Source organism: Oncorhynchus nerka, linkage group LG4 (assembly GCF_034236695.1).
Source record: "Oncorhynchus nerka isolate Pitt River linkage group LG4, Oner_Uvic_2.0, whole genome shotgun sequence".
NCBI lineage: Eukaryota > Metazoa > Chordata > Actinopteri > Salmoniformes > Salmonidae > Oncorhynchus > Oncorhynchus nerka.
Genome location: NC_088399.1, coordinates 78,554,935 through 78,579,864, shown reverse-complemented (window position 1 = coordinate 78,579,864; position 24,930 = coordinate 78,554,935). Strand labels below are relative to the sequence as shown.

The 24,930-nt window shown below is 42.4% G+C and overlaps 1 protein-coding gene across 1 annotated transcript in view; it reads right to left on the bottom strand.

Moving 5' to 3' along the window:
* Positions 1-1,339: 1,339 nt before the first annotated feature.
* The window catches only part of LOC115128650 (Y+L amino acid transporter 2-like), a 30,580-nt gene continuing 6,989 nt past the window's right edge, over positions 1,340-24,930 (bottom strand). The window contains exons 3-11 of the mRNA XM_029658705.2: positions 24,182-24,913; positions 23,897-24,039; positions 12,802-12,927; positions 12,387-12,531; positions 11,986-12,109; positions 5,642-5,842; positions 5,302-5,451; positions 4,943-5,126; positions 1,340-3,230 (exon numbers count right to left, since the gene is read on the bottom strand). Coding sequence (XP_029514565.1) covers positions 3,136-3,230; positions 4,943-5,126; positions 5,302-5,451; positions 5,642-5,842; positions 11,986-12,109; positions 12,387-12,531; positions 12,802-12,927; positions 23,897-24,039; positions 24,182-24,489 — 1,476 coding nt within the window. The 5' untranslated portion in view covers positions 24,490-24,913 and the 3' untranslated portion in view covers positions 1,340-3,135. The remainder of the gene's footprint in view (positions 3,231-4,942; positions 5,127-5,301; positions 5,452-5,641; positions 5,843-11,985; positions 12,110-12,386; positions 12,532-12,801; positions 12,928-23,896; positions 24,040-24,181; positions 24,914-24,930) is intronic.

The window sequence follows — 24,930 nt, the reverse complement described above, 5'->3', positions numbered from 1 at the left end:
GTGTCCTCTGTGCACAGCATTTTATTAACATTTGGACAGTAAAGATGTTGCAGATAAACAAAATAACAGTCATTACAAAGATCCTCTTCTTGGTATGAGAGAAACAATGTCAAGGACACCACTATAGCCTGGATCTATAGCCGCTGGCAGGACTGCACAAAGCGATGTGGGACCAGGCTAACACGCCCACATCATAAATCTTCTTAGGCTGTGTTTACACAGGCAGCACAATACTGCAAAACTTATTTTAAGAAGCTGATCGGATTGGTCAAAAGTCCAATTGGTGAAAAAAGATCCGAAATGGGATGTCTGTTGAAACGCAGCCATAGAAGGCCGCACAACAATATAAACAATGGCCTACATTTGGTCTGGCAGACAACACATTTACAAAAAGCACAAGTGACAACCATTCTCTGGCTGCATATAATACTCTTACAAGAAGAACAAGAGAAACGTACACACCACTGATTTGCCCTGTGGGAGATATTTTATTCAGCAAGTTCAGACACCCAAATATAATATTCCTACTAAAGATTGAAACAGAAATGCCTGTTGTTCTGTAATGTATAGTGATGGACCTAGTCACTCATTGTGAAGTTAAACCTTTGATTTGTAAAGTAACATGCTATACACATACCTGTACAGATCCTGTGAATTAGGAATGACGGTAGGAAACGCCTATTTCCATCACGTAGATGGACAGATTGAAGTTAATGAGTTAATTTGTTAAAATGTCACCAGTACTTTAGAATCCATAGTTATGCAGTAGAGTAAAAATGATTGCAGAAAGTGAACCAACAGCAGTCGAAGACAAAGTGATATCACCAAGGGTGACATTGATAAAGTGATATCACCAAGGGTGACATTGATAAAGTGATATCACAAAGGGTGACATTGATGAAGTGATATCACCAAGGGTGACAATGATAAAGTGATATCACCAAGGGTGACATTGATAAAGTGATATCACCAAGGGTGACATTGATAAAGCGAGTGAGACGGGTCGACCACAGTCCATATTGGCTCTGCCATAACCTGGCCATAATAATTCCCAAATGTAAAAATGGATTTATGTGCTTTATAGGTGAAAAATCTGTCGATGTGCAAGGCACTTAACCCTAATTGCTAATTACAGCCACTCTGAAACAGCATCTGCTAAATTATTACAATTTAGAAATGTACACCTGACCACTGAGAACTATAAAAAGTGACAAAAAAAAAACTCCAAAAACATTCAAATGGCAGTCACACATCCATGGAAATGTTTCCGTTTCACATTCAGTTCATGTAATGCAAACAAATTGATTTGATTGACAGGTGAAAGGACTTGGTAAACAGCTTTAGATGGAATGAGATCATTTATTAAAAAGGGTCAATATGCAGTTGCTACATCGATTTTTGGACTTATAAATGAATGATATGTACCCATTGATTCTTGAAGAATATAAATTATAAATGCCTGATGAGCTTAGTTCAACTGACGTTCACCATCAGAACTGAGAAAAACCTTACATTTGTTTGTAAACAAAGTAAATGTAAACAAACGGCCTCAAAATGGTTAAGTCTATCATTTTGATATCATGGATGGTCAGTCCTTGCATCCATAGCACCGTCTATGAATTTGAGTGGCTATATTTCTCCCTCAGCTTTTTACCAAAACGGGCAGGGAGTACCCATTTTTTAAAACTCGGCAAGTCAGTTAAGAACCAATTCTTATTTACAATGACAGCCTACAGGGCCAAACCCGGAATGCGCTGGGATAATTGTGCACCACCCTATGGGACTCCCAATCACAGCCGGTTGAGATAGTGTCTTTAGTGACACTTCTAGCACTGAGATGCAGTGCCTTACACCACTGCGCCACATTGTTATAGTTTAAACTGCTGATTGCCCCTTTAAAGCAAATTTCCAATGACAACATACATGCAAACACCAATAAGAGACAGCGCATTCAGAACAACAACTTTTGGATGCAAGTGCCCCGAGTGCAGTGATTCACAACATTGACTTGCTCTCAACAACCTGAAGTTCATAAAACTACCACTAGATGGTGCATAGAAATCAAATATGTCTCAGCCAGTAGCTTTAATATTTGATCTGGCTTCTCAATGAATTGCATTATAAAGGAGATGTTGCATTCCTCTAATCCTGCAAGCTGTGTGCATATTTACGACATTGGATCCTACCAAATCCATGTCGTAGGATTTCTAGGTCTATAAAAAAAACAGAGAGCAAGACATGCATGACACCATGGTAAGTCTATGGCAGAGATGTCATGAATAGGATCGCCATCTAATGGGTATATTTTTTTTATACAAAAACTAAAACTAAAAACATTGAGACCAGTCCTCTGTATATTATTGGAAACATATCCTGGCCTGCAGGCCGTCATTGAAAATAAGAATTTGTTCTTAATCGACTTGCCTAGTTAAATAAAGGTAAAATAAAATAAGAATTCACCGTCTGTCAGCTTCACCAATAAACATGACTTTGATGCCATAACGGCTCAACCCATGGCAGTTCCCATATAGTACATGAGTCAGTCACTTGACAGCCACTAAGTTGGAGCAATGTTCAATGACCAGTAAACAATCAGACAGGCAGTTTGAGCACACACACCACCTGGCCTAGTGCAAGTAAAGTATGGCCAGAATGGGCATCTTTCACTGACATCTTTCAAAACAAATAACTCATTTCATAAAAAAAAAAAAATCAATTCTCCATTAGCTTTATTCAGTAGGTCCTGCTGATGAAAACCTACTCCTCCTAAATGGTCAGTAGGGCCTGTTCAAATCTCCATTTGAAATTCTTGCGTTGTTAAATGGTTAAACTCCCATGGTTGATCGTCTCCATAGGTGTAACCAGTAGGAGTGAACTACATTGTGCTGCATGCATGTGGTTGTCAGAGTCCACCGGCACTAGAAAGTGGCTTTCCTCAGCACTGAACACACACACACTGTACAGTCCCATAGGACAAGCAAGTCACACATGATTAATAATAAAGTCCTGGCAAAAAAATCATTAAAAACAAATGTTCATCATTGGCGCAGAAGGAGTGTAGCTGTGATTGTGGTCTGCCTGTTTCCACCTTTGGCTCAGTATCTACCTCCATCCCTCCACACCTCCTTTCATCCCTCACTCCAGCTTCTGCTCAGGGATGTTGTCCAGGTCTAGGTCACGTGAGGCCACACAGCACAGACACAGCTTCTGGGTGTTCAGGGAGATCGCATCTGGGGAAAGGAAATAGAATCAGGAAGTGTCAAATCCAAGCACAGCAAATCCAAGCATATAGCCTACACTTACACATTAAATCATTTATTTATTTTAGACAGGTCTAAAGAAACATGATATAAAGAAAATTGAGTCTATTTCAGAAGAACAGAATAGCATACTCTGAGTTGTCCTTATGGTAGGTCCTGATCTGGCTATGCCAAACTAGTTCATTTAGCAGAAACGATTTGCTTAGAATTATGTGGCATTATTTTATAGTATGAAGAATACAATTGAACAAAGCTGAATAAAATATAAAGGATATTTTATCCAAATGATTCGAGGGAGTGCACACATGCCGCTATTCTGTGTTGAGCAGTTAACAAAGAAATGGCTATTCCCAAGAGCGCAACTTTGGTTTTAGAAATGGGAGGAGTCCGCTGGGTCCTAAAGCACACCAGTGACTTGTATTCCTATATGCTTCATTTGGAGTAATTAATGCAACTTTAGTTATTCTACACACGTTGGGCTATTTGTTTAGATTTGATTTGAATAAAGTTGAAAGGCATGAGCTCTGTTTTGTTTTTAGTGCAGGCTGTACACACTACATCACTCTTTCATTCACAGTTTGACAAGCACTTGATAATGCCTTGAATTTGACGGCGGCATCCCCTTCTGCGGCCAGTGGCCGATGTGCCTTTGGCCCGAGCGCTGCGAGCACCGCTCACTCGCATTGCACATCACGTGATCGCGTCTTTCACAGACTACAAGTAAAGACAGACACATCCGGGACGCAAATGCGTGCGTCTTTATCCAATTCCCGAGGTGCATATCGAAAATACTGGAAGAACTGTCCACATTTACCTTACCAACAGCACTAGCCTATGTCAATTTACTATCCCCATAGTACAAAAGTCAACTTATTCTGTGTGAGAAATAAATATTAAAAACAGTCTGTGCCAGTTGTGCGATGCGATAGATCCCAAATCAATAAAACCACTAGCATCAAAAAAAGTTCCCGCAACACGGCTGATGCGAAATATCAAAACGTTTAGCTTAAAATTTTCATAAACTATTATGCTATTTTTCACATTATAAGCGCAGCAATCCACACATGGTAGTAGGTTGTAAGCGCGAATGTTCCTTAACGGCAAAACACCAGTATCAAAAGTGACCGCAAATGCAATTATGCATGTAATGTTTATTATAAAGGTGCATTTTTTATGGTGAAAATTATGTTCCCCAAACTTGAAACTCACGCGATGCTTATGTATGCCAGTTAAACTCTACACCCCTCGTAAAGCAGATTAATGTGCTTAATTTTAAGAAGTTATTTGGTCACTTTAGTGTGTGCGACTACGATTCTAAAAAGGTCGCAAAAATAAAAAGGTAAGTGATAATTCACAATAGGCTAATATTGTCACCCATCAGACTATTCTTGATTTAATCTAGTCTTTACATATACGTGAAATTTGTTTTGATTTAGAATGGGCCATTATCAAGCACCCGTCTCAAAATACTTATTTTCCACCATAATTTGCAAATAAATTAATTAAAAATCCTACAATGTGATTTTCTGGGAGAACTTGCACAATTGGTGGCTGACTAAATACTTTTTTGTCCCACTGTATATGTCTTCAAACAAAGTCTACCTATTATTCCCCATGAATCAATCTTTCCTGTTGAATCATGTCAGCTCTATTCATTACATCTTAAGGTTGTCCAGTCTCACCGAGCATCCTGCCCAGGAAGGCAGGCCTGGAGGAGGGGGGCAGGTGGATACAGATGTAGTACACTGGAGCTCCAGACAAAGCCACCCCGATACCAACCAGAGAGTTGATGGTATCACTGTAGAGAGGTACTACCACCAGGAACACACTGCATAGGCAGTACACTATAGGGAAGAACAGAGAGAGCTGGAGAGAGGGAGAGAAAGAGGGCGAGAGAGAGCGCAAGTGGGGGGATACTCAACATGAATTATGCATTCCATCATGTTCTCACATTCCTCAGAGCAGTTGACAAAATAACTGATGGAAAAGTAGATGACTGACAGGAATTAAGACATTTAGTAACCGTGAATAAGGTCTTTACCTTGACGGGCCGGGGCATGTTGGGAGCCTTGAACCGGAGGTATATCTGGCTGGCGATGGAGAGGCCGATGAACAGCCAGTAGTTGAAGCTGAAGTAGTTGATGAGCTGGAACACGTCCTTCACACACAGGTAGATCAGAGACATGCCTCCCTGCAGGAGACACAGAACACTTCAGAAATCTGATCCTATATCAGACATGCCACCCTAAACCAGACAAAGACAGTGACCACACACACCAGCAGGATAAACCCTATATTTCTACAGAGAAAAGGGATTGTAAAGCTACTATATACAACATCACACTCCCCATCAATCACTGTGTGACATGACATTTACTTACGTTGAAGAGCAGTGCTGGGATGGGGGTGTAGCGCTCGACGTGGATCATGCAGAGGACGTTGGGTAAATGGCCCTCCCTGGAGCCCACGAAGAACAGCCTGGAGACAGCAATGATGGAGGAGTTGAGTCCTCCGTAACAGGAGATGGCCACTGACAAGGGGATCAGCCACCGAGCCCAGCCCAGGACCAAATCAGAAAAAGTCTTCAAAGACAAGACAACATAGGTTCACATCTGGTATTTGGCTACAGAAACCTTGGTTAGGCTGTGTTCCATTTATTTCAACCAATTCAGCAATTTATTGCCTTTCCATGTGGAAAGACAATAAGTAAACAGAATTTTCTGTTTACTTCCTGAATTGCAATAGAATTTACCCCATCTCTGCTAGCAACAGTCAACACACCTAAAAAGGACACTTACTCAGGGCATTCTGTAACTACATGATCATTATTAATTACCATAGTCCTGTGTACAAGCTAACCTCCTCTTGGTTATCATGTCAGTGAGAGTCACAGGAGAATAGTATAGCTGGTGCCCCAGGCAAGCAGAGCAGCCAGTCTCCTACTGATGATGTCACAGGAACCAGATAACATACAGCTGGTCAACTAGTTACACTGAACAGATGCTGCCAATTAAGACCTGCCCGTGACCTGCTAATGGTTTAACCATGGTGTGTGTGTTTGAAAAGAGAAGCCTTTTTCATTCATCATGATTGACTTAACATGGCAGGTCCCAACTCATCCATAACCCTACTAGTGGTGAGCGATTAATCAAACATTTGTTTTATTAAATAACTAATTGACAGACGCCTGTTCATTACTTGAATTCCATTTACTTCTGTTTTTGTGTGAGCTCAACGCACAGTTTCTCTAGAAATAAATCAAATAATTAGAGAAATTAAGTCATAAACAAATGTGGGACGCTGGGCTGAAGGGAGTTATAGTTTTTATTAGGCAAATATTGAACATAATTACTACGTTTCTGTGCTAAACTAACTGCAGAGCCTTCAGAAACTATTTATATCCCTTGACATTCCACATTGTTATGTTACAGCCTGAATTCAAAATGGATTCAATTGTTTTTTTACCACATACAATGCCCCATGATAAAGTGAAACCCGGTTTAGAAATATTTGCACATTTTGTGAAAATGAAATACAGAAATTGTATTTACATAAGTATTCGCAGCCCCGAGTCAATATTTTGTAGAAGCACCTTTGGCAGTGATTACAGCTGTGAATGTTCTGGGTAAGCCTCTAAGCTTTCCACACATGGATTGTGCAACATTTGACCATTTTTTATTTTCAAAATTCTTCAAGCTCTGTCAAATTGGCTGTTGATCATTGATAGACAACCATTTTCAGGTCTTGCCAAAACTGTAACTCGACCACTCCAGGACATTCACTGTCTTCCTGGTAAGGAACTTATGTAGATTTGGCCTTGTGTTTTAGATTATTGTCCTGCTGAAAGGTGAACCAATCTCCCAGTGTCAGGTGGAAAGCACACAAACAGGTTTGCATCTAGGATTTTGCCTGTGCTTAGCTCCATTCTGTTCCTTTTCTTATCCTGAAAAACTCCAGTCCTTAACGATTACAAGCATACATACACATAACATGATGCAGCCACCACTATGCTTGAAAATATGGAGAGTGGTAGTCAGTAATGCATTGTATATGCTCCAAACATTGTATTCAGGACAAAAATGTATTGTCTTGCCACATTTTTTGCAGTATTACTTTAGTGCCTTGTTGCAAACAGGATGTATGTTTTGGAATATTTTTATTCTATACAGGCTTCCTTTTCACTCTGTCAATTAGGTTATTATTGTGGAGTAACTACAATGTTTTATCCTCAGTTATCTCCCATTACAGCTATTAAACTCACTGTTTAAAATAAATCACCATTGGCCTCAGGGTGAAATCCCTGAGCAGTTTCCTTCCTCTCCGGAACCCGAGTTAGGAAGGACTCCGTCTTTGGATGGTGTATCAATACACCCTGTCACTACAAAGTGTAATTAACAGTAATTGGTAATAAGCAGTCTTTAAAGTAGGGCTGGGCGATATAGCCAAAATATTATATCACGGTATTTTTCGTTTTTGAATATTAAAAGTTCTACATTTCCTTTATGAGTAGTGAGTGATCCTAGCGTGGCAACACATACATTCAATTAGTCTTTCTCCACTTGTTTTATACTGTTCAATTCAACCAAAACATATTTCAGCACTAATAATCATTTCCTGCACTCAATTACAGTGGTGGGAAAAGTACCCAAATGTCATACTTGAGTAAAAGTAAAGATACGTTAATAGAAAATTACTAAAGTAAAAGTGACCCAGAAAAATACTACATGAGTAAAAGTTAACGTATTTGATTTTAAATATAATTGATCAAATGTACTTATTAAGAATTAAAAGTAAAAGTATAAATAATTTCAAAATCCTTATATTAAGCAAACCAGATGGCACCATTTTATTTACGGATAGCCAGGGGCACACTCCAACACTCAGACATAATTTACCAACAAAGAATGTGTTTAGCGAGTCCTCCAGAGAGGCAGTAGATGACCAGGGATGTTCTCTTGACAAGTGCGTGAATTGGACCATTTTCCTGTCCTGCTAAGCATTCAAAATGTAACAAGTACTTTTAGGTGTCAGGGAAAATGTATGGAGTAAAAAGCACAGTATTTTCTTTAGGAATGTAGTGAAGTAAAAGTTGTAAAGTACAGATACCAAAAAAAAGCAACTTCAGTAGCACTTGAAATTATTTTTACACAACTAATTTCCACATAGGGCTGCATGATATGTGCAAATAATCAAGGACTTATTTTTAACCAAATGTTACAAATGCAATTTGACTTGCGAATTAGAGTAAAACTGTTGGAATCGTGTAAATAGAATGACAGTTCTAATTCTATAGTTAAAATATAATAGTGGGCACTGAATACAGTGTTGTTTGAGATGACAACAAATGAAAAAGCCAGGGATGAGTTATCGTGACAGGGTAGGAACTAAAGTGTTAATACGTGTTTCCTAGGGGACCCAATATGCACGGGCAAACATTGCGTGTTCTCTCTTAGCTACATCATGTAGGGAACATATTCTTGCTTTGCATATTCCTCTTTGATTTAGAAGATACTGTTGCAAACATGATGGTTCAAGTTTAAGTCTACCCCATCACTGGTATTATCAGGCTGTAACAGCTAGCTACATTTGCTCGTACGCAGTACATTTATTAGCTAGCTATTAGCGGCTAACAGTAAGCGTCTCACAGGATTTAGGGCAACTTGCTAAGACGTTGCTTTGCTGCTGTAAGAAACAAACGAATAATGTCATTATAGAACGCTAGTGTATTTATATTAATTAAGAAGCACGGCATTGTCGTCATCAACTTTGTTGTATGTGCTGCATTGACCATGCAGACTGAACGCGTGTCTCATGGTTGAGGATGCGTTCCTTGAGTGACAGGGGGCGGGGCTAGATCTGTGGAAAGTGACACGGAGAGAAAGAGCGGAGAGCGATGACTCAAGTAGCGATGTAAAACTATAAAAATTGACATTACACATGGGGTATCACGTTAAAAAAAATCAACCATTCAAATACCGGTATAGAAGGTAAAGTAAAATCCCAAACCGGTTCCTGCATCAATACCGGTATATCATAAAATACGGAATAACGCCCGCCATACTTTGAAGTACTTTGAATAACTAGTAAAAATGATTGTCAGACAGCTCTGCAGCTACTAGCGATGAGGGTTTGAAATAATTTCACTATTCGAATGGTATCATGAATAATTGTGAAATATGTGTTTGACCTGAGCACTGCTGCAGGAGGGAGAGACGCTGGTGCTCTATTGTAGCCATTGAGGGGCCGAAGAGATTGCAAGCAGACGGAGGGAGACTCAGTTAGCCAAGGCAACTCAGCTAACGTTTACAGCCAAGACTACAGTCGTGGCCAACAGTTTTGAGAATGACACAAATATTAATTTTCAAAGTCTGCTGCCTCAGTTTGTATCATGGCAATTTGCATATACTCCAGAATGTTATGAAGAGTGATCCTCTTTGCCATGCAAATGAACTGAATCCCCCAAAAACATTTCCACTGCATTTCAGCCCTGCCACAAAAGGACCAGCTTGACATCATGTCAGTGATTCTCTCATTAACACAGGTGTGAGTGTTGACAAGGCTGGAGATCACTCTGTCATGCTGATTGAGTTTGAATAACCACCCAAAGCTTCAAGAGGAAGGTGGTGCTTGGAATCATTGTTCTTCCTCTGTCAAACATGGTTACCTGCAAGGAAACACGTTCCGTCATCATTGCTTTGCACAAAAAGGGCTTCACATGCAAGGATATTGCTGCCAGTAAGATTGCACCTAAATCAACCATTTATCGTATCATCAAGAACTTCAAGGAGAGCGGTTCAATTGTTGTGAAGAAGGCTTCAGGCCGCCCAAGAAAGTCCAGCAAGCGCCAGACCATCTCCTAAAGTAGATTCAGCTGCGGGATCGGGGCACCACCAGAACAGTGCTTGCTCAGGAATGGCAGCAGGCAGGTGTGAGTGCAACTGCACGCAGTGAAGCAAAGACTTGGAGGATGGCCTGGTGTCAAGAAGGGCAGCAAAGAAGCCACTTCTCTCCAGGAAAAACATCAGGGACAGACTGATGTTCTGCAAAAGGTACAGGGATTGGACTGCTGAGGACTGGGGTAAAGTCATTTTCTCTGATGAATTCCCTTTCCGATTGTTTGGGGCATCTGGAAAGCTAGTCCGAAGAAGACAAGGTGAGCGCTACCATCAGTCCTGTGTCATGCCAACAGTAAAGCATCCTGAGACCATTCATGTGTGGGGTTGCTTCTCGGCCAAGGGAGTGGGCTCACTCACAATTTTGCCTAAGAACACAACCATGAATAAAGAATGGTACCAATACATCCTCCGAGAGCAACTTCTCCCAACCATCCAGGAACAGTTTGGTGACAAACAATGCCTTTTCCAGCATGATGGATCACCTTGCCACAAGGAAAAAGTGATAACTAAGTGGCTCGGGGAACAAAACATTGATATTTTGGGTCCATGGCCAGGAAACTCCCCAGACCTTAATCCCATTGAGAACTTGTGGTCAATCCTCAAGTACCAGGTAGACAAACAAAACCCCACAAATTCTGACAAACTCAAAGCATTGATTATGCAAGAATGGGCTGCCATCAGTCAGGATGTGGCCCAGAAGTTAATTGACAGCATGTCAGGGTGGATTGCAGAGGTCTTGAAAAAGGGTCAACACTGCAAATATTGACTCTGCATCAACTTCATGTAATTGTCAATAAAAGCCTTTGACACTTATGAAATGCTTGTAATTATACTTCAGTATTCCATAGTAACATCTGACAAAAATATCTAAAGACACTTAAGCAGCAAACTTTGTGGAAATTAATATTTGTGTCATTCTCAAAACTTTTGACCATGACTGTACCTAACTTGTAGCAGCCAATGTTATTTATCATCCATTTATCATTATAACAGTGCCTGTCTTGACTAAGCTAGCAACCTATAGCTAGCTAAGCTAGCTGCGCTTTCTCCCCAAACCCATTCAGATAAAACAGCTTACCTGTTGGTTGCTCTTTGTAGCCTACTCATCATTTCGCAAACTTTTAATTACATAATTCTAATTCCTTCTTGCATTTGTCAATTTGCGCTCCACTTGCTACACATTGAGCCACTTTGATTGGCCAACAAACAACCTACATGTGAAGGCTACCGGTCTTCTTATGTGGCATATCATAAAAACTATATTGAAAAGTTGTTTTATTAAATTAATCATTTGAAATATAATGGTAAATCCTTGTACGCAACAAGGATGTTTACATTTTATTTAGAAAAAGCCTTTGTGAAAAATAGGCCTATTTTTTTGCCAACATTTATACTCAACAGTACTTGAATACTAACGTCAGTTCGTATATTCAAATAACCGTGCACATCCCTACTATCTAGCTAAATAGGATGACAAAGACCGGATAACGTTAGATGGTTGGCTGCTACTTCCTGAACAGAGATAAAATGACCAAGGAATTAAAAATTAAGTAATATACACAACTGATATTTTATTATTTCAGAGTAATTTCCTTTTTCTATTGACATCTACCCAATGTGGAACTGAGAAGACAATGTAATTTTTTCGGCAATTGAACATTCACTATTTTGAGCTTTGGAATCTCCATTAAAAAGCTATAAAATCATTCTCATGTCATTATTTCATAACTCATTTAATGTTTTAAATGATCTAATCCGACCTCAAAATGCACCAATCGCTCAACATTAAACCCCACACAACCTCAAATCCAGAGCAGAGTAGAACTCACCATAGCCACAGCATCACTGGCCAGCACGGTGCCAGCATCCATAACGGTGTAGTAAGCTATATTAGTCAGAATGTAGATCACTGTGACGATGGGCATGGAGATCCCTATTGCCAGTGGGAGGTTCCTGGTAGGAATGGATAAAGAAATTGATAAAAATACAAGGACAAACTTTGCGGGGAGAGAGAAACCTTGACAGGAACCAGATGGCCAGTGCCGGGCATACGTTCCTTGTCTATATATAACAAGAGTCAGACTAAGACGGGTCAAGAGAGGACTGGCAGTGCAGAGCTGGTGGAACATAGGAACAGTACCACCCAACCCTATGCCATACCAGGGTATACAGTAGCACTATTTCTTTCCAAAATTAAAATAAATATAAACATCATGACAGATTGCCTCACCTCTTCGGGTTCTTGATCTCCTCGGTGATGAAGTTGAGTGCGTCCCAGCCCGAGTAGGAGTAGAGCGCAGCGTACAGAGCCAGGGCCATGTCCCCAGGGTTTACTTTAGAACCCTTAAACAAATCCTCAAAGTTCTGCGTCTGGCCTACAGACAGAGGCCAGGGATCACATAATGAATTAGATATAATAGATTAAATAATTGTAATGGATTAAATAATTGAGTTAAATATCATAGCTCTTTTGCTAATTTTCAATGCTCTTTACATTGTAAGGGGGACTCATCTCATCCACTACCAACTTCAAAAAAACTCACACTTACACCTGGTCAGCAAGTGAAGCTCTATCATGAATAGGCCAGCACACTGACATTAGGGACAGGTGGGTTATGTGTCCCTAGCCAGATGCCGTACTGTACCTTGTCCCAGCTTGATCATCCCAGCAATGATGATGACAATGAGGGCCAGTACCTTGGCTACTGTAGAGACCACCTGGAGAATGGCCCCCCACTTCACCTTCATACAGTTCACACACGTCAGGAGACCTAGAGTGGGAGAGGAGGAAGAGGAATGTAGCAGACCACTCTCTGTAAGCAACTCCAAAGCAAGTGTTTCAAACCAGGGTTGGTTCAGGTAAATTCCATTTCAAACTGATGTAAACCAATGGTTTAGGAACGATTCATATCAGAATTCTTCACCTGCGGGATCGTCTGAGACCAGACACCCAGACAGCTGATGAAACTGTGGAGTATTTCTATCTGTAATAAAGCCCTTTTTGTGGGGAAGAACATATTCTGATTGGCTAGGCCTGGCTCCCCAGTGGGCATAAATGGGACCCATACCATCCAAAAAGTTATACCTTTGACTCGTCAATCCATAAAACATCCTTCTAAGAGTATTGATGATCATCCAGGTGTTTTTTGGCAAGCTTGAGTCAACTTTTTGGATGAGATGGGTCCCATTATGTCTGGAGAAAACCAAACACTAGAAAGAGCGGTGGGGTAGCCTAGTGGTTAGAACGTTGGACTAGTAACCGGAAGGTTGCAAGTTCAAATCCCCGAGCTGACAAAGTACAAATCTGTCGTTCTGCCCCTGAACAGGCAGTTAACCCACTGTTCCTAGGCCGTCATTGAAAATAAGAATTTGTTCTTAACTGACTTGCCTAGTAAAATTTTTTAAAAGAACCTCATACCAACAGTCAAGCATGGTGGTGGTAGTCTGATGGTTTGGGGATTCTTTGCTGCCTCAGGACCTGGACAACTTGTCTTAATAGAAGGAACCATGAATTCTGCTCTGTGTCAGAGAATTCTACAGGAGAATGTCAGGTCCTCCGTCTGAGCTGCAGCAAGACACACAATCAAGTCTACATGAAAATGTATAAAAAGCAATGCATTTTTAGCTTTGGAATGGCCTCGACCTAATCCCAATTGAGATGTTGTGGCAGGACTTGGAAAGAGCAGTTCATGCTTGAAAACCCACAAATGTCACTGAGTTATAGCAGTTCTGCATACAAGAGTGGGCCAAAATTACAACACAGTGATGTGAGAGACTGATCAACAACTACAGGACACATTTGGTTGCAGTCATCCAGTCACTGCAGTTAAAGGTGGCACAACCAGTTATTGAGTGTAAGGGGGCAATTACTTTTTCACACAGGGGAATTGGGTGTTGCATAACTTTGTTGAATAAATTTAAAAAGTATAAATGTTTTGCTATTTGTAAACTCAAGTTCCCTTTATCTAATATTAGGTTTTGGTTTAGGAGCTAATAATTAAGAAGAAAAAAAATCAGAAAGGGGGCAAATACATTTTCATGGCACTGTAGTTTGAATAGCGATCCTTATTTTGTCTTCATAAACTGGGTGGTTTGAGCCCTGAATGCTGATTGTAAAATGGCGCCGGAAGAAATGGCAGCAGATTTACGGGCATCCAACCAATTGTGCTGTTATGTTTTTTTTGCGTTATTTGTAACTTATTTTGTACATAATGTTTCTGCAACCGTATCTTACAGCAAAAAGAGCTTCTGGATATCAGGACAGCGTTCACTCACCTCGGATTAGACAACGATTTTTTCTTCAACAAACAAGACATTCTCCAAACACCCGGCAGGGCCGACATCCACGTTATTTGCAAGAGGAAGCGACACAGGTACAGAGGACAAAGAGCCGGATGCCTGGTCAGGACCCGGAAAAGGCGAGTGTGGGAAATCTGCCGTTACCGTCAATACTACTCGCCAACGTGCAATCATTGGACAATAAACTAGACGAGGTACGATCACGAATATCCTACCAACGGGACATCAAAAACTGTAATATCATATGCTTCACGGAATCGTGGCTGAATGACGATCTGGATATCCAGCTAGCGTGATACACGCTGCACCGGCAGGATAGAACAGCACACGAGGGGGGGGGGGGGGGGTCTGTGCATATTTGTAAACAGCTGGTGCACGAAATCTAAGGAAATCTCTAGATTGTGCTTGCCTGAAGTAGGAGTATATTGTCATAAATTGCAGGCCACACTACTTGCCTAGAGAGTTCTCAGCTATACTTTTCGTGGCTGTTTATTTACCACCACAGACACATGATGGCACTAAGACCGCACTAAGTCAGCTGTATAAGGAAATAAGCAAACAGGAACCAGAGGCGGCGCTCCTAGTGGCCGGAGAGTTTAATGCAGGGAAACTTAAATCAGTTCTACCAAATTACCATCAACATGTTAAATGTGCAACCAGAGGGAAAATAAATTCTAGATCACATGTACTCCAAACACAGAGACGCGTACAAAGCTCTCCCTCCATTTGGTATATCCGACCACAACTCTATCCTCCTGATTCCTGCTTACAAGCGAAAATTAAAGCAGGAAGCACCAGTGACTCTGTCTATAAAAAAGTGGTCAGATGAAGCAGATGCTAAACTAGGACTGTTTTGCTATCACAGACTGGAGCATGTTCTGGGATTCTTCGACGGCATTGAGGAGTACACCACATCAGTCACTGGCTTTATCAATAAGTGCATCGATGACGTCGTCCCCACGGTGACTGTACATACATACCCCAACCAGAAGCCATGGATTACAAGGGTAGAGGGTAGAGCTGCCGCATTCAAGGTGCAGGACTCTAACCTGGAAGCTTACAAGAAATCCTGCTATGCCCTGCGACGAACCATCAAACAGGCAAAGCGTCAATACAGGGCTAAGATTGAATCATACTACACAGGCTCCGATGCTTGTCTTATGTGGCAGGGCTTGCAAACTATTACAAACTACAAAGGGATGCACAGTCGCGAGCTGCCCAGTGACACAAGCCTACCTGATTAGCTAAATCACTTCTATGCTCACTTCGAGGCAAGCAACACTGAGGCATGCATGAGAGCATCAGCTGTTCCGGATGACTGTGTGATCACACTCTCCATAGCAGACGTGAGTAAGACCTTTAAACAGGTCAACATACACAAGGCCGCGGGGCCAGATGGATTACCAGGACATGTGCTCCGGGCATGTGCTGACCAACTGGCAGGTGTCTTCACTGACATTTTCTGTAGCCATGAAGTGCTTTCAAAAGGTTGGTAATTTCCCACAACACCATTATCCCAGAAACCCTAGACGCACTCCAATTTGCATACCGCCCAAACAGATCCACGGATGATGCAATCTCTATTACACTCCACACTGCCCTTTCCCACCTGGACAAAAGGAACACTTATGTGAGAATGCTATTCATTGACTACAACTCAGCATTCAACACCATAGTACCCTCAAAGCTCATCACTAATCTAAGGAACCTGGGACTAAACACCTCCCTCTGCAACTGGATCCTGGACTTCCTGACGGGCCACCCCCAGATGGTCAGGGTAGGTAGCAACACATCTGCCACGTTGATCCTCAACACTGGAGCTCCCCAGGGGTGCGTGCTCAGTCCCCTCCTGTACTCCCACTCACGACTGCATGGCCAGGCATGACTCCAACACCATCATTAAGTATGCAGATGACAGTGGTAGGCCTGATCACCGACAACGACGACACAGCCTATAGGGAGGAAGTCAGAGACTTGGCCGGATGGTGCCAGAATAACAATCTATCCCTCAACGTAACCAAGGCTAAGGAGATTATTGTGGACTACAGGAAAAGGAGGACCGAGCACGCCCCCATTCTCATCGACGGGGTTGTAGTGGAGCAGGTTGAGGGCTTCAAGTTCCTTGGTGTCCACATCAACAACAAACTAGAATGGTCCAAACACACCAAGACAGTCGTGAAGAGGGCACGACAAGGCCACTTCCCCCTCAGGAAACTAGAAAGATTTGGCATGGGTCCTGAGATCCTCAAAAGGTTCTACAGCTGCAACATCGAGAGCACGGCAACTGCTCGGCCTCTGACCGCAAGGCACTACAGAAGGTAGTGCATACCGCCCAGTACATCACTGGGGCTAAGCTGCCTGCCATCCAGGAACTCTACACCAGGCAGTGTCAGAGGAAGGCCCTAAAAATTGTCAGAGACCCCAGCCATAGACTGTTCTCTCCACTACTGTATGGCAAGCGGTACCGGAGTGCCAAGTCTAGGACAAAAAGGCTTCTCAACAGTTTTTACCCCCAAGCCATAGGATTCCTGAACAGGTAATCAAATGGCTACTCGAACTATTTGCATTGTGTGCCTCCCCTCCTCTTAAGCTCCTGCCACTCTCTGTTTATCATATATGCATAGTCACTTTAACTATACATTCATGTACATACTACCTCAATTGGGCCGACCAACCAGTGCTCCCGCACATTGGCTAACCGGGTTATCTGCATGGTGTCCCAACCACCACTCACTCTTTCACGCTACTGCTACTCTCTGTTCATCATATATGCATAGTCACTTTAACCATATCTACATACTACCTCGATCAGCCTGACTAACCGGTGTCTATGTAGCCTCGCTACTGTATATAGCCTGTCTTTTTACTGTTGTTTTATTCCTTTACTTAACTATTGTTCACCTAATATCTTTTTTGCACTATTGGTTTGAGCCTGTAAGTAAGCATTTTACTGTAAGGTCTACCTACACCTGTTGTATTCGGAGCACGTGACAAATAAACTTTGATTTGATTGGCTGACAGCCCATGGTATATGAGATTGTATACCACGGGTATGACAAAACATTTGTTTTTACTGCCCAATTACGTTGGTAACCAGTTTATAATAGCAATAAGGCACCGCAAGGGTTTGTGATATCTCTCTAAAATACCACGGCTAACGGCTGTGTCCAGGCACTCCACGTTGCATCGTTCATGGTAACAGCCCTAAGTCATAGTACATTGGCCATTTACCACACCCCCTCGGTCCTTATTATTTAACTATACTAAATGGTACTTAGAGTGCTAATAGCTGCTAACACATGAAGCAGGAATGTGGCTTAGGCCACATCACACCCAAGGCTAACAGAAGGATCGTGCAAACTGAAAAGTTGCAAATCTTATGTTGAAGAGAGTTAGATCTTACTACACATTAGATTTTTTTAAGAGACAACCTCTGGAAATGGATTATCTATATACACACACACACAACTGCTAAATCATTGGAATCATTGGTTTCAACAAGGACCTAATGTTGCTAGTCAGTGTGTTTCTGCTTCAGGGAGAATTTCTACAATGTCGTCACACAACAACCAAATGCTTCCATGACATGTTTGTGTTCTGTTGTCATGGCCTATGGCATTTATGTACATCAAGCCCTGCGTTTTGGCATTTAGCGGAACAATTACACCTACGTCTTTTCAGAAACATGAGTAGCATACACCGTTACAATATTAAAATGACATTTAAAATCCCCCACAAATAACTGAGCAGATTCTCAGTTAGCTACTAAGATGTTACCAGGTTGCTTCCGCATAGACCTTGGCCTCCTACACTAACCAGAGAATCAGCATTCCTTTACTCACTCGTAATTCATGAAGGAACGTGTGAGAATGTCTCCCCAGACCCATAAAGAGAACAAGCATGTACAGTTGGCCTAATTCCTGAGGGGATTCAACTAAATGCCAAGTCAGGCTGTTCCTTTATTACAGCTCCCTCTGACTCAACATAACCCCTTTTGAGGCTTCTACACATTTGTCTGACAAAGCACACATTTTTTTTTTTACCTTGAGTGGCTCAGCTCCAACTGAAAAACACACGCACACGCACATTCATATCCCCCTGGCAACTGCAGAGCTGACACAGGATGAGAGAAACAAAGAGAACACAAGTGCACTTTAAAGCCAGACCCAGTTACATCATTTGTATTCATGCAATGTCAGAGACAAAAAATCCCCAGGGAAAACAATGTAAAGAAATCCAGGCAAGACGTCATAATGTGTTCGATCAGAGTTCTTTAGTGGCAGCTGGGCCAGCCACCCTTTGAATCAGACAGCGGATGTTCTCGTTTGCATGTAGCCAACAAGCATGTAGGCTACTCTACAGTATTGTAACAGTTTAAAATGTACAAGTGGGATCAGCTTTGGACGTTAAGGCAGTCAAATGGAATTCTAATTTACGATAAGAGGCAGCAAAAAAGGCAGCCTACATTTGTCTTATGTGATATTTTGATTAATACCTCAGAGCTACCCCCCTACTTTGTGCAATTTCTGCCTTTAGACATACCCAAATCTAACAGCCTGTAGCTCAGGCACAGAACCAAGAATATGCATATTCTTGGTACCATTTGAAAGAAAACTGAAGTTTGTGTAAATGTGAATTGAATGTAGGAGAATGACACAATAGACCTGGTTTAGATAAAACAATGAAAAAAAACATATGTTTTTTATTTTTATATCATCTTTAAAATGAACAAGATAAAACAAACATTCAGATAGGATGATGGGGACAATTTCAGTGAAAAATATAAGTAGGCAACAGTACTTGTGCAAAGTTTCAGAATGATAACTTCCAAAATGTGTGCTACATGACATTTATCATGAAGTCACCCAGGTGTCCCACACAAGTATAACTATATAAAAAATACCAAAATGGTATTTATATCTATTTATATAGCCCCAGCCTAAAACCCCAAACAGCAAGCAATGCAGGTGTAGAAGCACGGTGGCTAGGAAAAACTCCCTAGAAAGGCAAAAACCTAGGAAGAAACCTAGAGAGGGACCAGGCTATGAGGGGTGGCCAGTGCTCTTCAGGCTGTGCCGGGTGGAGATCACAGTGATTGTAGAGGGTGCAACAGGACAGCACCTCAAGAGTAAAAATGAACAGTTTAGGGTTCCATAGCCGCAGGCAGAACAGTTGAAACTGGAACAGCAGCAAGACCGGGTGGACTGGGGACAGCAAGGAGTCATCATGGCAGGTAATCCTGAAGCATGGTCCAAGGGCTCAGGTCCTCCGAGAGAAAGAAAGAGAGAGCAGACTTAAATTCACACAAGACACCGGATAAGACAGGAAAAGTACTTCAGATAACATACTGACCCTAGCCCCCATCCACTTTGCCAAAACTCTAGACAATATTCTGCTGCTGATGCCAGATGCCATAGCAGTCTCTTTCTGATGTAAAGCAGAGAGTCACTGAGCATGTGATGGGAGACTTCATCTTGCAAACACAGCAACACCTCGATGCTGTGCCCTTTTGGCCCTTAGGCACATCCATGCCTGCACAAATATATTTGGGCAGATGAACACTTGTGGCAGGAGCAGAAGGGACAGGGCTTGGTGCAGTGGTGCTGTAGCCAGCAAGCTCCTTGATGCTCCCTCTAATGTAGACTGATTGGAGGAAGCATGCTGGCTGTGTTGAGATGTATGAGTTTGCATTCTACACCATACCTATATATAGCTAAAAAAAAATCAAGGGAACACTTAAACACCACAACATAACTCCAAGTCACACTTCTGTGAACTCAAACTGTCCACTTAGGAAGCAACACTGATTGACAATAAATTGCACATGCTGTTATGCAAATGGAATAGACAGGTAGAAATTATAGGCAATTAGCAAGACACCCCCAATAAAGGAGTGGTTCTGCAGGTGGTGACCACAGACCACTTCTCAGTTCCTATGCTTCCTGGCTGATGTTTTGGTCACTTTTGAATGCTGGCGGTGCTTTCACTCTAGTGGTAGCATGAGACGGAGTCCACAACCCACACAAGTGGCTCAGGTAGTGCAGCTCATCCAGGATGGCACATCAATGTGAGCTGTGGCAAGGTTTGCGGTGTCTGTCAGCGTAGTGTCCAGAGCATGGAGGCGCTACTAGGAGACAGGCCAGTACATCAGGAGACGTGGAGGAGGCCGTAGGAGGGCAACAACCCAGCAGCAGGACCACTACCTCCGCCTTTGTGCAAGGAGGAGCAGGAGGAGCACTGCCAGAGCCCTGCAAAATGACCTCCAGCAGGCCACAAATGTGCATGTGTCTGCTCAAACGGTCAGAAACAGACTCCATGAGAGTGGTATGAGGGCCCGACGTCCACAGGTGGGGGTTGTGCTTACAGCCCAACACCGTGCAGGACATTTGGCATTTGCCAGAGAACACCAAGACTGGCAAATTCGCCACTGGTGCCCTGTGCTCTTCACAGATGAAAGCAGGTTCACACTGGGCACATGTGACAAGAGTCTGGAGATGCCGTGGAGAAGGTTCTGCTGCCTGCAACATCCTCCAGCATGACCGGTTTGGCGGTGGGTCAGTCATGGTGTGGGATGGCATTTCTTTGGGGGGCCGCACAGCCCTCCATGTGCTCGCCAGAGGTAGCCTGACTGCCATTAGGTATCGAGATGAGATCCTCAGACCCCTTGTGAGACCATATGCTGGTGCGGTTGGCCCTGGGTTCCTCCTAATGCAAGACAATGCTAGACCTCATGTGGCTGGAGTGTGTCAGCAGTTCCTGCAAGAGGAAGGCATTAATGCTATGGACTGGCCCGCCCGTTCCCCAGACCGGAATCCAATTGAGCACATCATGTCTCGCTCCATCCACCAACTCCACATTGCACCACAGACTGTCCAGGAGTTGACGGATGCTTTAGTCCAGGTCTGGGAGGAGATCCCTCAGGAGACCATCCGCCACCTCATAAGTAGCATGCCCAGGCTTTGTAGGGAGGTCATACAGGCACGTGGAGGCCACACACACTACTGAGCCTTATTTTGACTTGTTTTAAGGACATTACATCAAAGTTGGATCAGCCTGTAGTGTGGTTTTCCACTTTAATTTTGATTGTGACTCCAAATCCAGACCTCCATGTGTTGATAAATTTGATTTCCATTGATAATTTGTGATTTTGTTGTCAGCACATTCAACTATGTAAAGAAAAAAGTAATTAAGAATATTTCATTCATTCAGAGCTAGGATGTTATTTTAGTGTTCCCTTTATTTTTTTGAGCAGTGATAGAGATATATATATATATATATCTACATACACACACAGACATAGGCTATGGTCGTTCTCATACAAACAAACAGACCCTCACTCACAATGACTAGCTGACTTGTACTTTACCCATTTCATTACATCTTTATATATTACAAATAAAATGTAAAAACAATAACAAATAATATTTTATATTAATTTCAAACAACGGCATTAGCATGAGAGCAACTTACCAGTCAAACAATGTCCTCTCCGTTCAAAAAAATATGCTTCAGTTTCAGAATCAAAGCAATGGGAGCTAATAGAGTCTTCAAAAAGCAGATCTGTCTCACATTCACTATCAATTTCCTCTAAAATTGTTTCTACATTCATATATCTAGTCTTAGAATTAGCTTTCCTTGACTTATTCGCCATGATGTTGGATAAATAAACAGCTGAAGATGCAAGTCACCGAAATACTGCTGTGCGTAATAAGCGTCGCTCCTTTACAGTTGAATTGGCAATGGCGAAAGAACGGTCCTTACATTTACATTGCAGTTTACCTCTGCTCATTGGCTATCTACCCAGCTAGATTTCAAGACGATCAGTGGTCATTGGGATAAAATACAGTCAATCAACGAAACAGTGGTCATATAATTGGTGCACAATGGGCTCGTCACTTGTCTTCCAATCGGTTTTTCCGGGTCAATACGTCCCGCAAAACGACCCATCAAGTTGTAACACAACCAACAAAAAGTCTGTCTATTTTACGTTGGATGTTACGTCGAAAATTGAATGACACGAAATTCAACGAGATAAGCGTTCACAAAATGTTTTGTGTTAGGCTATAAAAAATGGATTTAACCGAACAAAAGACCATTCATTGTGTAACAATGAGCATTAGGATTGCAACCAGAGCAAGATCTTCAAAGGTAAACTATTTATTTCAATGCAATCTGGGATTTTGTTACGCAAGTGCTGGTTGAATAAGTAGTTTTATATGGGGGTCTGTGCTCAGATAATCGCAGCGTATTCTTTCGCAATAAATATATATTTTTTAAATATGACAATGCAGTTGGATTAGCAAAATTATAGGCTTTTGAAGCATGTGAGACACTTGTATTTTAAGGAATGTTTAATATGACTATTTGTGGCAAACACCGTATGTTGTCGAATTCAAACCCGCATCTGGGATGGGTAGTTCAGAGGTTAATGAAGCTGCCAGTTGAGGACTTGTGAGGAGTCTGTTTCTCAAACTAATGTACTTGTCCTCTTGCTCAGTTGTGCACCAGGGCCTCCCACTCCTCTTTCTATTCTGGTTAGAGCCTGTTTGCGCTGTTTTTCGAAGGGAGTAGTACACAGCGTTGTACAAGAGCTTCAGTCTCTTGGCAATTTCTCACATGGAATAGTCTTCATTTCTCAGAACAAGAATAGACTGACGAGTTTGAAAATAAAGTCTTAATCGAACCCACAAATGCTGATGCTCTAGATACTCAACTAGTCTAAAGCTGGCCAGTTTTATTGCTCCTTTAAATCAGGACAACAGTTTACAGCTGTGCTAACATAATTGCAAAAGGGTTTTCTAATGATCAATTAGCCATTTAAATTATAAACTTGGATTAGCTAACACAACGTGCCATTGGAACACAGGAGTGATGGTTGCTAATAATGGGCCTCTGTACACCTATGTAGATATTCCATAAAATTAGATTTTAAAATAAATAAAGCCTTTTCCAGCTACAATAGTCATTGACAACATTACCAATGTCTACCCTGTATTTCTGATCAATTTCATGTTATTTTAATGGACAAAAAAACATGCTTTTCTTTTTTTTTTTTAAACAAGGACATTTCTAAGTGACCCCAAACTTTTGAACGGTAGTGTATATACATACATACATACATACCAGTTAGGGAGAATCAAAAGTAAAATGGCATGGGGCCACCTTTTTATTTTGTTATGTTTGAGTCATGGCATAAGACATCGCAAAATGTGTATAACTGCAGAAAATCTCTTAAAACCCTAAATGTTGTCCGCGGCAAAGAGGACCTCTAAAATGTTCCTTCAGCAACTGCGATATTGGCCAAGCCCATTTCGACACCCCCGCCACGACCACCTGCGTTCAGCAGGGCACACCATAGAATGACACTTTATAAGAGTCCAGGTAGTATCTCCTTATTTCAAAACAGGCAGAGGGAGGAAAAGTGAGCTCAGCTTATCTTACTGATGATGGCTGCTGCTATGAGTTTCACAGCATCGTAGGGGGCTGAGCACGTGGGGTAGAAGGGCTGCACCAGGTAGTTGGAGAAGGTGAGGGCTATGACAGCCTGGCCTGCTGGCTCCACGATCATCAGGGACGACCACAGCCTGATAATTAAAAATAAGAAATTAATGAGGATATAGAGCTTTTCTAGATACTCGAAGCACTTTACATAAAGGTCTCTTTTGCAATATAGTTTCTCAATGAGACCAACCTGTAAAAAAACAATGTTTTTAAGTAGAATCTCACCTAATGAAAGCCGCGAAGCCACCAAAGGACTCCAGGATGTAGGCATAGCTGGCCCCAGACTTGCGGATGGTGGTTCCCAGCTCGGCGTAGCACAGGGCCCCGAAAACAGAGAAGACCCCGCCGATGGCCCACACCACCAGGGACAGGCCGAAGGAGCCTGTGTAGAAGAGCACCCCTTTGGGGGAGATGAAGATGCCTGAGCCGATCATGCTTCCCACAATGAGGCAGACCCCTTGGAGCAGGGAGATTTCCTGCTTCATACGCATGGAGCCAGTCAAAATGGTGTCTGTGTCTTTCTCAGCCCCCATGGTGATGGTTCGGGGAGGGTAGGAATAAGGTGGAGGGTTGAGGCAGAGACCAGGGTGGAGGGATTGAGGACAGAAAGATGGAGTGGAGACAAGAACAAAGTAGAGGGTGAAGGACTGGAGACCGGTGCAGGACTGGAGACCGGTGCAGGACTGGAGACCGGTGCAGGACTGGAGACCGGTGCAGGACTGGAGACCGGTGCAGGACTGGAGACCGGTGCAGGACTGGAGACCGGTGCAGGACTGGAGACCGGTGCAGGACTGGAGACCGGGGTAGAAGGATGGAGACCGGGGTAGAAGGATGGAGACCGGGGTAGAAGGATGGAGACGGGTGGAAGCAGCACGTCACTAAACAAGGCCACTGTCAGAGGCTCTCAGCAGATGGTCATCAATGTTCTTGATCAGCTGTACTCTCTCGACAAGAAGGCTGTAGGGAAATAAGGA